The 12,370-nt window shown below is 39.3% G+C and overlaps 1 protein-coding gene across 1 annotated transcript; it reads left to right on the top strand.

Annotated features, from left to right (window-relative positions):
- The first annotated feature begins 4,964 nt into the window (after positions 1–4,964).
- Positions 4,965–12,130, top strand: OOSP1 (oocyte secreted protein 1). Its single transcript, XM_076001364.1, is given in 6 exon segments — positions 4,965–5,214; positions 8,552–8,733; positions 10,061–10,158; positions 10,974–11,114; positions 11,353–11,456; positions 11,459–12,130. Coding segments are annotated over 6 exon segments (714 nt in total). The 5' UTR covers positions 4,965–5,138; the 3' UTR covers positions 11,572–12,130.
- Positions 12,131–12,370: the final 240 nt, after the last annotated feature.

Raw genomic sequence — 12,370 nt, 5'->3', positions numbered from 1 at the left:
CATTCCCTTGACGTATTTTCTTGGGAAGCTGCTATGGCCTAACTGGAGGATTCATTAATATCTTTATTCACTCTGTCATTGAGGAAATATTTGAATATTTAGGACCCATCAGATCCTATGCTTAGTGGTTGGGATTCAAAAGTGCATGATCCTTGTCTCAGCAAAGTTTACAGTTTAGTGGGAGAGATGTTAATGGACTTCTACATACGTAAACTGCTAAGGACTAGAGTACAGGAGCTGTAGACACTTTAACAGGAGATTTGATCCATTCTTTTTTTTTTTTTTTTTGTGAGACAGAGTCTCACTCTGTTGCCCAGGCTAGAGTGAGTGCCATGGCTTCAGCCTAGCTCACAGCAACCTCCAACTCCTGGGCTCAAGCAATCCTCCTGCCTCAGCCTCCCAAGTAGCTGGGACTACAGGCATGAGCCACCATGCCCGGCTAATTTTTTTTATATATTTTTAGTTGAGCAATTAATTTCTTTCTATTTTTAGTAGAGACGGGGTCTTGCTCTTGCTCAGGCTGGTTTCAAACTCCTGACCTTGAGCGATCCGCCCGCCCCCGCCTCTCAGAGTGCTAGGATTACAGGCGTGAGCCACTGCACCCGGCCTTGAACCATTCTTGATTATAAAATTTTAGCCTAAATTTTAGGAGATACACTCTTACTTAAAATGACCCCAGGCCTGAAGTGATTTTTATGCCTGATGCCACAGGTAAGTAGGTGTACACGATACTCATTAGCCCTCAACATACCTGTAGTGCCACGCTTCTGAAGTGTGAAGAGAGGATATTATATCATGCCAAATCAAATGGAAGTAGTTTGTGAGTAATCTCTAGAACAGCTTTAGGACATTCGAAGTACCTGGGTGGGTGGCGTCCGGAGCTAACCTTCAATACAGTGGTTCCCAAAGGGTGGTGCCCCAGTGTAGCAACATCAGCGTCACTTGGGGATTTGTTCAATATTCAAATTCTCTGTCTCAACCCTGGGACATGCAAACAGAAAATATCTGTCATCACTAATGCCTGAGCAGAAAACACATGGTGATTACATGGACAGGGGTGAACTTTAGGCAAGGAAGAACCCATCCAGGTTCAAGACTAAAGCTCAGTGGCTAGTTTTTGGATTTTGGGAAAACTCTGTCCTGTACCTGGAGATCTTCCTGTGCCCTCTCCACCAAGTTAGACACAAGAAAGTGACTGTGCTTACATCATTACCACAGAGCATACAATTGAGATTCCTCCCATGGTAACATGGTTTCTAAATTTAAAATGATAACATCTCAGTGAAAGGAAAATCTGAAAAGGTGGAGGTAGACATGATCACAACTTTCAGAGTGCTCTGTGCAACCATCTGTAAACACAATCTTTGGGACCAAGAATGGGGACGTTGCTGACATTGCTCAGATTCGGAGGATATGTCCAAATGACTGATGGGGTGGCATGTTGATAGAGCCAGAAATCCATCCCTTTCAACTTATATTATGGAATAATTGGGTTGGTGGGGGATCTAAATAGACACCCTGTTCATTCACCTTTCTGAGCTGTTTCTTACGTTTTCAATTTCCACCCACTTTCTTTCAAGTAAGCTTACTGGCCATACATTGCCTACAACCAGGACTGGTTTTTAATAATTGGGCATTAAATAGCTATCAAAAGCAAGATTATCCCCCCACCTCCCACCATCCCGGTAACTCAGCCCAGCAGCTTAGCATTTAATTAATGAGATTTAACTTAGCTAAATTAGAAATGCAATAAATACAGATACACAATAAAATATGTCAAGTTTTACCCATGGATTTGTGGTCACATTGAAAGTGAACAATACTGATGTCCTTTTCTCAAAAACATCTTAAGGCCGGGCGCGGTAGCTCACGCCTGTAATCCTAGCACTCTGGGAGGCCAAGGTGGGTGGATCCCTCAAGGTCAGAAGTTTGAAACCAGCCTGAGCAAGAGCGAGACCCCGTCTCTACTAAAAATAGAAAGAAATTAATTGGCCAACTAAAAATATATAGAAAAAATTAGCCAGGCATGGTGACACATGCCTGTAGTTCCAGCTACTCGGGAGGCTGAGGCAGGAGGATTGCTTGAGCCCAGGAGTTTGAGGTTGCTGTGAGGTAGGCAGCACGCTAGCTCAGGCAACAGAGTGAGACTCTGTCTCAAAAAACAAAGCATCTTAAAAGGGATTATAATAGATGAAAATGAATTAAAACCATGTAAAAATATAGCAATAAAATTCCATATCACGTCATTAAATTGGGTTATTTTTTGGTGCTGCTGAATGTCCAGGGGCACAAAGTTCTAAAATTTACAGATGAAAAGGAGGATCAAATGCCTTTGAGAAGATTGTGTGGCCCATAAAAAGGAATTTACTATAGAAAAACAAAGTTCATAAGCAGGTAATGTTTGATATTTATGAGATCCAAGGCTCAAGGATATTTTTCAAAAGATGGGGAGGACTCTTTGAGCTCATACCTATGGGAATGGAACCAGCTAAAATACACAAGGATAACTTTAGGTCATGATTTTTGTATAACTCCCAGACTTGAGCTTCTTGGTAGATAGTTTTGGGATAGTCGGGATTTTAAGAATGGGAACAACATAGATCTTGTCTCCTAAAGATTATAGAAAAAGGAAAAAAACAAATTCAAGTTTTGTATATGTTTGAAATTTTGTTTGAAATAGATGCAGTGGTAAAACCCAAACAATTTAGCTAATATTCCTTCAAAGGCCCCTTCCAAACCTTAAGATATTTGGTCTCTTTGTGAAACCTAAAAATAATATGTTCTAAACTGGCAACTCCTGAATTTATCAACCCTCCTTTTATTACAATCACTGGTTTTGGACTCACATGTTCAGTTCTGAACTTTGTAAAGTGGAATCTTTACTGTCAAGGAAAAAAGCTGTAGGATGAGGAGAGAATAAGGACTGGTAAGTGAAAGGTCTTCCTCATATGGATACCAAATATGATGAGACGCAAGGTACCAGAGAGACTGCATATCCCCCTGCTTGTAGACCCCTATTGCTGAATTGCATGCCATTCAGGTCTCAGTAGGGGTTTTATACCTTCCCTGTTTTTACCTGCCCTGAATACTTTTTGGGCATCATAAAATACCTGGTTGGGTACATAAATGTTGGCCCTTGCAGGTATCTTTACCCAGTCATCTCTGAAGTGGGCACAGCCATGTCTCACTCAGTACCTGTTCTGTATCAGGAATCAGTGTTGAGCAGAAAGGTGTTTGATGAATATTCTGCTCTGTAGAGTATTGATAGAGGACTCAGGTGAGACCTAGGAACTTTCAAAGGAAAAAAAAAAAAGGAAATGCAAAGCAATACAAAGGCTTAAGAGCTATCATTCCTGGGATTGAGTTCCAGGCTCAGATATTGCTAGGCCTTGCTTTAATAGCTATAACGTTTTATTTTGTTTTAAGAACAACACATTAGTGTGTTATTCTTATTCAAAACCCTCAGGCTCTCACCAAATCCTCCCTTGTGGGATAATCAATTATGAACACAGAAACTGTTGTCTATTAAATTAAGAAAACTATTTTGAGAACATATTCTCAGTGTGTTGTATAATTTTTTCTTGAAAATAGTCGTTGGTCTGAGGCCAGATATTCATAGAATCTCTTGAAGTTTGTTTGATAGGTTACCAAAAGCTGGGACCACAGCCTATGCCACCATGCCCAGCTAAATTTTAATTTTTTTGTAGAGATGGGGGTCTTGCTATTGCATAGGCTGGTCTTGAACTCCTGGCCTCAAGTGATTACAGGTGTGAGCCACCACACCCAGATCATGCTATTTCTTATGCTGCCTCATTTTTCCAACCATTGTGTTCCAAAAATGGAAATATTTTTTCACTAAGACATGCATTATTAATGTATTTGGCATCTGGTTTGTCAAGCTTTGAAGACACAAAAATACATGAGCATGTCCCTACCTTTGAAGAGCTCATCATTTAGTGACCTTTTAAAACAGACTATAAATGTAATGGTAAAATTCAGATAATACTGAGAATAGTTAAATATATTTATCTACTCTTTTCTAATAAGATAAGATAAGCTTCCAGTAAGCTTCTACTTTCCATGCTATGTTAAAATAGCACATAGTTGCTGAACTCTAGTAACTGGTGATCTAGAGGGAAAAAAAAATCAGAATGCATTCGAACCAAATATTTCTCTAAGCTTTTGTAGTTGAGATTTTGAATTTCTCATTTGAAGTTGGCATCTTCTGTTTTGAAGAAAGGAATATGCATAAAGTATTTTTCAGGCTACTCAAAATGTAGTCTATAGACCAGCATCATGGGTATTATTAGAGAATTTGTTATAATAGAAATGCAGAATTTCAGCCCTCATCCCAGATTTTCTGGATTAGAATCTGCATTGTGACAGGGCTCTCGGGTGATGTGTATGCTCCTTAAAGCCTGAGAAGCAAGGGATGCTGTTAATGGGCATGGACGCAGCATGCACTGTGAAGGCAAATAAATCCCTTTAGACCAGTGATTCCCAAAGTGTGGTTTCTGCATGGCTGGTATCTGCATCACCTGGGAACTTACTAGAAACAAATTCTCAGATCCCATATCAATCTTACTGAAGCATAAAACCAAATGAGATTCAGATGTGTGTCAAGACATCCTCCAGGTGATTCTATGTCTATAAAGTTTGAGAGCCACTGTTTGGAGGTTGGTTGGTGGAATAAGGTAAAATCAGTCTTTCAATCCGCATGTTCTCAGGGTTTTGCCTTCTGAGGTGCACAGAACAACTAAATTATCTTGTAGTTATTTCTTTAGTGTTCAGATATGGAGATAGATGTTTTAGGATGACAGGGGGTTTTAATAAGGTAAACTTTAGTACATAAAAATAACTCCGTATTTGATGATTTGGGCTCTAAAGCCACTGAAGTAGAGCCTTCTACTGTGCTCAGCACATTTTGCTTTACTTTTGCTCTTGTTCTTTGATATTTGAATAAAAAGTGTTAAGTTTTAGAAAATGAAATGATAGTATATTCACGGCACATGTGTGCTGTCCGAAGTCGTAGTTAACGACTTACATCTGAGTGTGGCTTCAGCTATTTTGGCATATAAGACTGTCTATTCTCCCAACTTCCTGTTTCCTGAGTGAGATTTGGTTTCCAATCTGGGCAAATGAAGACTTTCCTGGAGTTAAGGGGGCTCTTTCTCCTTCACTGCTTCATATGGACTTGTGCTGAAGACTGGACAGGTATAACTTATGACTCGGAGAACAGGAGTTTCATAAAGAGTGCTGAAAGATGTGGCTTTCAGATTCTTATGGCTTTGGTCTGGTTGAATCTTATAATAGCTAAGGATACATGGGAGGGGGGGAGCCTCTTTTAAATGAATGATCTCGAGATGTCATTTTTCTTCTCTTGGACACTGAGGCTAGAGAATGTGCCCTAACTTGAGAGTATCTTTCTTTGTCCAACTCCCTTTTTCTTCGGGCACTTTTCAGAACGTATCATATTCTTGGGGCTCAAATACGTGCAGTGGGTTGACTGTAAGGAGTGTGGAGTGGCCTGGAGAGCAGAAGAAGCTTCCATGGGTGGTGGTAGGAATTGAGGACTCTGGGGAGGGTGACATATAGGAAGGACGCCTCGTCAAGGGCTCAGTCTGCCTTTACCCTTCATAGATCCATTGACTCTGAGAGGCCGTAGCCATCAGCTTCTCCCAAGTTGAGTTGACCAACCTTGGTCCAGGTTTTTTCTCAGTACTTTCCCTGTGTTAGCCCTGAAAATCTCCCATCCTAGGCAGACTAGGATAGTTGGTCACCCTGAGTATCAACTTGCACTGTCAGTTTCTGATATTGAAATTTCAGAGTTGCATTGAAAGGTTGTGTGTTCTTGTCAAGGTACCTGTTCAACAAGACGACCCTGACCTGCTGTGTGAGTGCTTGTAAGGATCTTAGTGTATTCATGATGCTTTTTTTTTTTTATTAGGAGCTATTTGAAACAGAAAACTATAAGGAATCATATTAATATCCATCGACCCACTATCCAGCTTTATTAAATCAATAATTTGCTACATTTGCTTAAGTTATTTTTTCGGATAGAAGTAAAAGCTCAAGTACAGTTGAAGTCCCTGTGGCCATCCTGACTCTCTTGTCTTTCCTTTTTGCCCATATGTAAGTTTGGCATTATTCATTTCCCAGTGTGTTTTATAGTTTTACATCAAATTTATGGGTCCATAAATATGTTTTGCAGGCATTTAAACTTCTATTTCTGTTTCATGCTATAGCTTTTTAATTACTCAAAATTATTTAGAGGTGTATATTTGTACTTTTAATTACTGTTTGGTATTCCATTGATTGGATACATTGCAAATTGTTTTTACTCTCATATTGCTAGAATTTCTCTAGTGTTGGGCTATTACAAGTAATGTTTGTACTTGAGGTTGTTTTTTTTTTATTTCAGCATATTATGGGTGTACAAATGTTTAGGTTATGTATATTGTCCTCTCCTCCCCCCCCCCAAGTCATAGCTTCAAGCATGTCCATCACCCAGACAGTGCGCATCGCATTCATTATGTATGTATATACTCATCCTCTCCTCCCCCTCCCATCTGCCTGACACCCAATAAATGTTATTCCTATATGTGCACTTAGGTGCTCATCGGTGAAAGCAATTTGATGGTGAGTACATGTGTGTACTTAAGTTTTTTGTTTTTCCTTTTTCATACCTAGGAATGGAATCATGAGGCCACAGGGTGTGCAGATCTGAAAACTGACTCCCTCTTCCTCAATTGTTCTCTAACAGGGCTGTCCAGTTAAGAGTCTTCTTAGAAGAATGAAAGCTTTTCTTTCTTCTCATTTTCACCATCATTTGGTATTCACAGATGCCTTAGTTTTTTGCTCATCTGGGTGTGAAACAACTCAGCCTTTTACATTTTTTTAAAAAAACTTTATTTTTAGATAATTGTAGATTCACATGCCATTGTAAGAAATAATGGAGCTTAAGTGTAACATTTACTCAGCTTTACTCAATAGTAACATGGTACATAACTATGATACAATAGTACAATGGGAGACTGACACAGCCAAATTACAGAACATTTCTATCTCAATAAGGATGCCCTACATTGCCTTTTACAGCCACTTCCGCTTTCCTCCTGAACCAATCCTGCCAACTGTTCCTCCTTCCCAGTCCTCAATCTTTGTCAACCACAAATCTATCTTCCATTTCTGCAGTTTTGTCATCTTGAGAATGTTATATAAATGGACACATAATATGTAATGTTTTGGGCTTGGCTTTTTTCACTTGGCATAATTCCTTGGAGATTCCTCTAAGGAATTATTGCATGTATCAATAGTTCATTCTTCTTTACTGCTGAGTAGTAGTCTATGGCATGGATTTACCATAGTTTAACTGTTCACCCACTGACAGACATTTGGGCTGTTTTCAGTTTTTGGCTATCATGAATAAAGCTGTTATAAACATTTCTGTACATTTTATGTGAACAAACTTTTGTTTCCCTGGAAAATGCCCAAGAGTTTAATTGATGGGTCATATGGTAGTTGTATGTTTTAGTTTTTAAAGAAACTGAGAAACTATTTTCCGAAGTAATTGATTCATTTTACATTGCCACCAGCAACATATGAATGACCCCGTTTCTCCACATCCTTACCAGCATTTGGTATTGTCACTATTTTTTATTTCAGCCATTGTGATAAGTATGTAGTGATTTGGATTTCCATAATGGCTAATGATGTTGAACATCTTTTCATGTGTAGCTTCTTAGGTGAAGGGATTGCAGGTTTACATAGTTCCTGTTTGGTCAGTGAGTTTTCAGTATCTCCTAAGGACTCAGGCCCCTTCCGATATCTTCAGTGCAACTGAAAGGATTTTTCTTTAGTGAGGTTTTAGGATAAATAGCCAAACTTACTCTTTTTTTCCTCATGCCTACCTATTCTTATAACTTCTAGGTTGTTCTAATTCTCCTTCTCTGGGACCTAGCTCAAAAAGGAGAGTTCCCTCAGACAAAAAATTACTGTCCTGACATTTCAAGTTAGAAGGGGAAGGATAGCATATTATCATGAAAATTTGTATGAAAGCCTAGTTGTGAGACTTTAATTTTGAGGACTAGTATTTACTGCTACATCAACTCTCAGTGACTACCTTTATATATCACGAAGCTGCAGATACAAAAATGGAAACAAGGACTTGCTTAAATTAGGAGCCTCAGTTGAATGAGAGAGACAGAACATGCTCCATATTACTTAGCATAAATATTGATATATTCTTATGATTCTAGCTCTATAAAAAGCTGACTTTTGAGAGTTGGATAAGATCTTATTTTATATTGAATCTGTATATGAAAATATCACTAAAGAGTCTCTTTGAAGGATGGGTGCATGTGTGGATATTTTTAGGGGATGAAGCAATAAAACAGAGACCATGTTTTACAGACTGGCTTGTCCCTAAGATGTTTTGTTCAAGTAAGGGATGATCTCTCCATTTGTATTAACTGGTTATGCTAAAATTTTTGTGAGCTGATCTATGTAATTGCATACTAACAGAATGTCTCTTTTTTTTTTAAATTCTCAGCTATTCAAGTACAATGCAGTCATCATTGGTTCTGTGCCAGGATTAAACCCACGATATTTCACAATAATTATGTGGATGCCCACGAAGTGTATTTAGGAGACAACTGCCCTGTAACTGCTGTTGAGCAGGATGTTTACTATGAGTTTTTCTACTATCCTAGTGAATGTGGTATTGTTACTAAAGTAAGAGAAATGGCTATATCTTACTGATTCCTTCAACAGACCCACAAATTGGAAGTCACTAAGTTTCTATTTGTAATATGGCTAGACTGGTTTCTCTAACAGTCACATTCAGGACAGAAGATTGCTTGAGCCCAGGAGTTTGAGGCTGCAGTGAGCTATGATTGTGCCATTTCACTCTAGCCTGGGCAACAGAGCAAGAACCTCCTTGGGAGAAAGAAGGTTGTGTAAAAGGTGAAGCTGAGCTGTGATGCAGGCCCAAAGACAGCTTTGGCTGACCCTGCAGAGAGAGCGCTTCACATTCTTGCTGGATAGGCAAGTAGAAGTGGGCCACACCAGGAAAGGAATGTGGCCGTGCGCCAAAAGACAGCTTTTGGCAGCTGTGACAATTCCTGGAGGGGCTAGGAGCTGAAGTCTCTCTGGGGACTGCATTCCTAGCAGCTGGGACAACAAGCCCTTACGGGATCTGGGAAGCATATTCCAGGTCCACCACACAAGTATTAGGGGAACATCATCAACCTTGACATAAGCTAGGGGGAAAATTCAGGGGAAATTCAGGGGAAATTCAGGGGAAATATTCATGTGTTAACTGAAGCATCTGTGGGAGACGATAGTATGTGAATTTCACTTTATATTTTCAAATTATCTAAAAAGGAGCATAATATATCTGAAGGCAATAGAAACATTGCATTTAAAATTATATAATGAATGTGAGTACCTCTGATTCATCTTATCCTCCTATGGTATCAAGGACCAGGCCTTATATTGAGAACTATTATACACGTTCTTAGAAAAGAATTCTACTATTAACTCCCTCTTCACCCTAAAACAGCAATTCTTCCCATTAGGCATTTACTATATACTGAGAACTTTAATGTTCTTCCTGGCCACCACTGTCACTGCTTTTTTAGAAATAAGGAAACAGACTTAATTGTTTAAACAGAATTTCCAAGTAGAGGCAGCTCTGAGATTCCAAATAGGATTGATAGGATCTCAAAAGCCATGTTCTCTGTGGGTAAGCAATACTCCAGCTACCACTGCTGCTCAGTAAATGGTACACTTTACTGAATGAGTCACAAAGATCCTTTCTCTTTCAACTAACAAGCATTGCTTGTCTTTTGTGTGCAAGCACTGTGACAGATTTTAACCCATCTATCCCTTTAGATTAGAAAATGGCCGTTTCCCATGAGCAGATGCTTTTTATAATTTAGTGAGGGTGTGACCATTTTTAGAGAGCTCGAAGTATCTATAAATTCCTACCCAAATGCCTTTACGTTTCCTGAGATACTTGAGACAAACATCTGTTCAAAATCTTTCTTTGTCTCCTTAGAATTTCGAGGAATTTGTTCTGTTTAAAACTAAAATCACATATGTCCCACGGTACAGTAATGTCCAATCTGAAATGCCTCTGTCGTGTGTCCTCCGCAAGTGAGTACAGCATCCAGACTGCCGCCCTGGCCCCTGGCTTCATCTTTACCTTCCAGATAAGAAAACCCTAACCTGAAAGGTTAAATGGCACAACCGGGGGTGGGGGTGGGGGAGACACCAAACCCTAGTGGGGAACATAAATCCCTTGATCCTTGGTCCTGTAGTCTTCTAAACTTGTTACAATTGTCCTTTGGAATATAAGATTATTAGGAATGCTGAAAAATGAAATGATGCACTTTTCAATACAAATGTCAGAGTCACTGCAAACGCGACAGAGCTTAGCCAACCAAATTCGGTTATTTTAGTTTTGAATTTGGGCCCATATTCAAGATTCCTGAAGGCTATAAACAAAAAGTCTAAAATATACATGAACTCATCAGGGAGCTGAGATCAGCATGTACCTTGAAGGGTTGTGGGGAGAGAGATGGACCAGATTAGAGCAGGATCCATGGCTTAAGATTTGATCATTTTGTTCCGCATTAATTGACCTTTCTGAGAAAGTCTAAGATAATTAATGTTTAGAATAATAACAACTTTGATCAAGTCTTAGCAAAACTGTAATATACTTGGCAGGACTTTCTTTTAGATAATTTTTCTATTGGGTTTTTCTGGTTAAAATCTTGACCTGAAAAACTTTTTTCCCCTTAGCAATTACAGAAGAGCCACATTACATAGTGTTCTTCCCAGAGATAATAGCAGCTAACATTAATGAATCACTTTCTGTATGCTGATACTGTTCTAATCACTTTACTTGTATGAAGGCATTTATTCCTCATGGCAACTCCATAAAGCAGATACTTATTTATATTTTTTAGATGTGCATTCCCATTATGTTGCCCAAAAGGCTGGCCTCAAATTTCTGGGTCCAAGGAAGTCTCCCTCCTCAACCTCCATCTTCAACCTCCCAAGGACTATGAGTACCCAACTGCAGTAGATACTGTTATGCCAATTTTCAGGTGAGAAAATTGAGGCACAGAAAAATTAAGTTACTTGCCCAAGATCATTTGTTGGTAGGTGGTGGAACCAGGAAGTCTGGTTTTGTAAGTTCATGCTTCTTAGCACCACAAACACTGCCTGTGATGTTCTGGAAAAATAAGCAGAAATCAATACGTCTACTAGTAACAGGAATTTGGCCCCAAGTTCAGCCTTGTAAATGCTAGGTTTTGAATAGATCTTGAGCCTCATGTGACATTTCTCTGTTAGGCAGCAGCCTTCTTTAAATGAAGTTGAAAGAGTTGGTGAAACTGGCAATGTTACCCAATGGGAAACAAGGCTGAGAATACACATTGAGAATGAAGACACGGTAGTTGCTTCTGCAATGCAACCTTGGTAAGGGTACTCAAAACTGACATCTTATGTCTTTTGTCCAGGCATATCCTAGATAAAGAGCCAATACAATTGTCAAAGGAATGACATTTATTTGTATTAAGGTGCCTTGTGCCTAAAGAGCTTCCAGTTCAGAACTGGCAAATTCATGCATGTTTGTTGAAGGTATGTATTACTGACCGTGGTGGTCTTGTTAATGTGTTACTGATAGGGACCCCATATAAATAAGAACTTTCCCTCTTGGCATGATATGAAATAATACGATAAATTTTAAAGGTAACATACTTATTAATTCCAGTATGAATAAAGTTCTGAATTGTAATAAATGAGTATTAATTTTGAGCCTATGAAGTGGCTTACATATGTTGGTAGTCTCTGAAGAAGGAAACTCAAAAGTGTCATAAATCTTGGTTGCAGCTTCTTCCAGGGAGAACCAAATGACTATAAGGTACTTTAGGCCGGGCGCGGTGGCTCACGCCTGTAATCCTAGCTCTTGGGAGGCCGAGGCGGGCGGATTGCTCAAGGTCAGGAGTTCAAAACCAGCCTGAGAAAGAGCGAGACCCCGTCTCTACTATAAATAGAAAGAAATTAATTGGCCAACTGATATATATATATAAAAAAATTAGCCGGGCATGGTGGCTCATGCCTATAGTCCCAGCTACTCGGGAGGCTGAGGCAGAAGGATCGCTCGAGCCCAGGAGATTGAGGTTGCTGTGAGCTAGGCTGACGCCACGGCACTCACTCTAGCCTGGGCAACAAAGCGAGACTCTGTCTCAAAAAAAAAAAAAAAAAAAAAAAAAAAAAAGGTACTTTAGTTTTTCATTCTTGAGTCCCCTATGAAGTTATATTATGAAAAATCCATATATTGATATTTGGCTATTAATAA

The sequence above is a fragment of the Microcebus murinus genome, chromosome 4 (assembly GCF_040939455.1).
Source record: "Microcebus murinus isolate Inina chromosome 4, M.murinus_Inina_mat1.0, whole genome shotgun sequence".
NCBI lineage: Eukaryota > Metazoa > Chordata > Mammalia > Primates > Cheirogaleidae > Microcebus > Microcebus murinus.
Note: the sequence above shows the minus strand (reverse complement) of the source record. Positions and strands in the feature narration are given on the sequence as shown.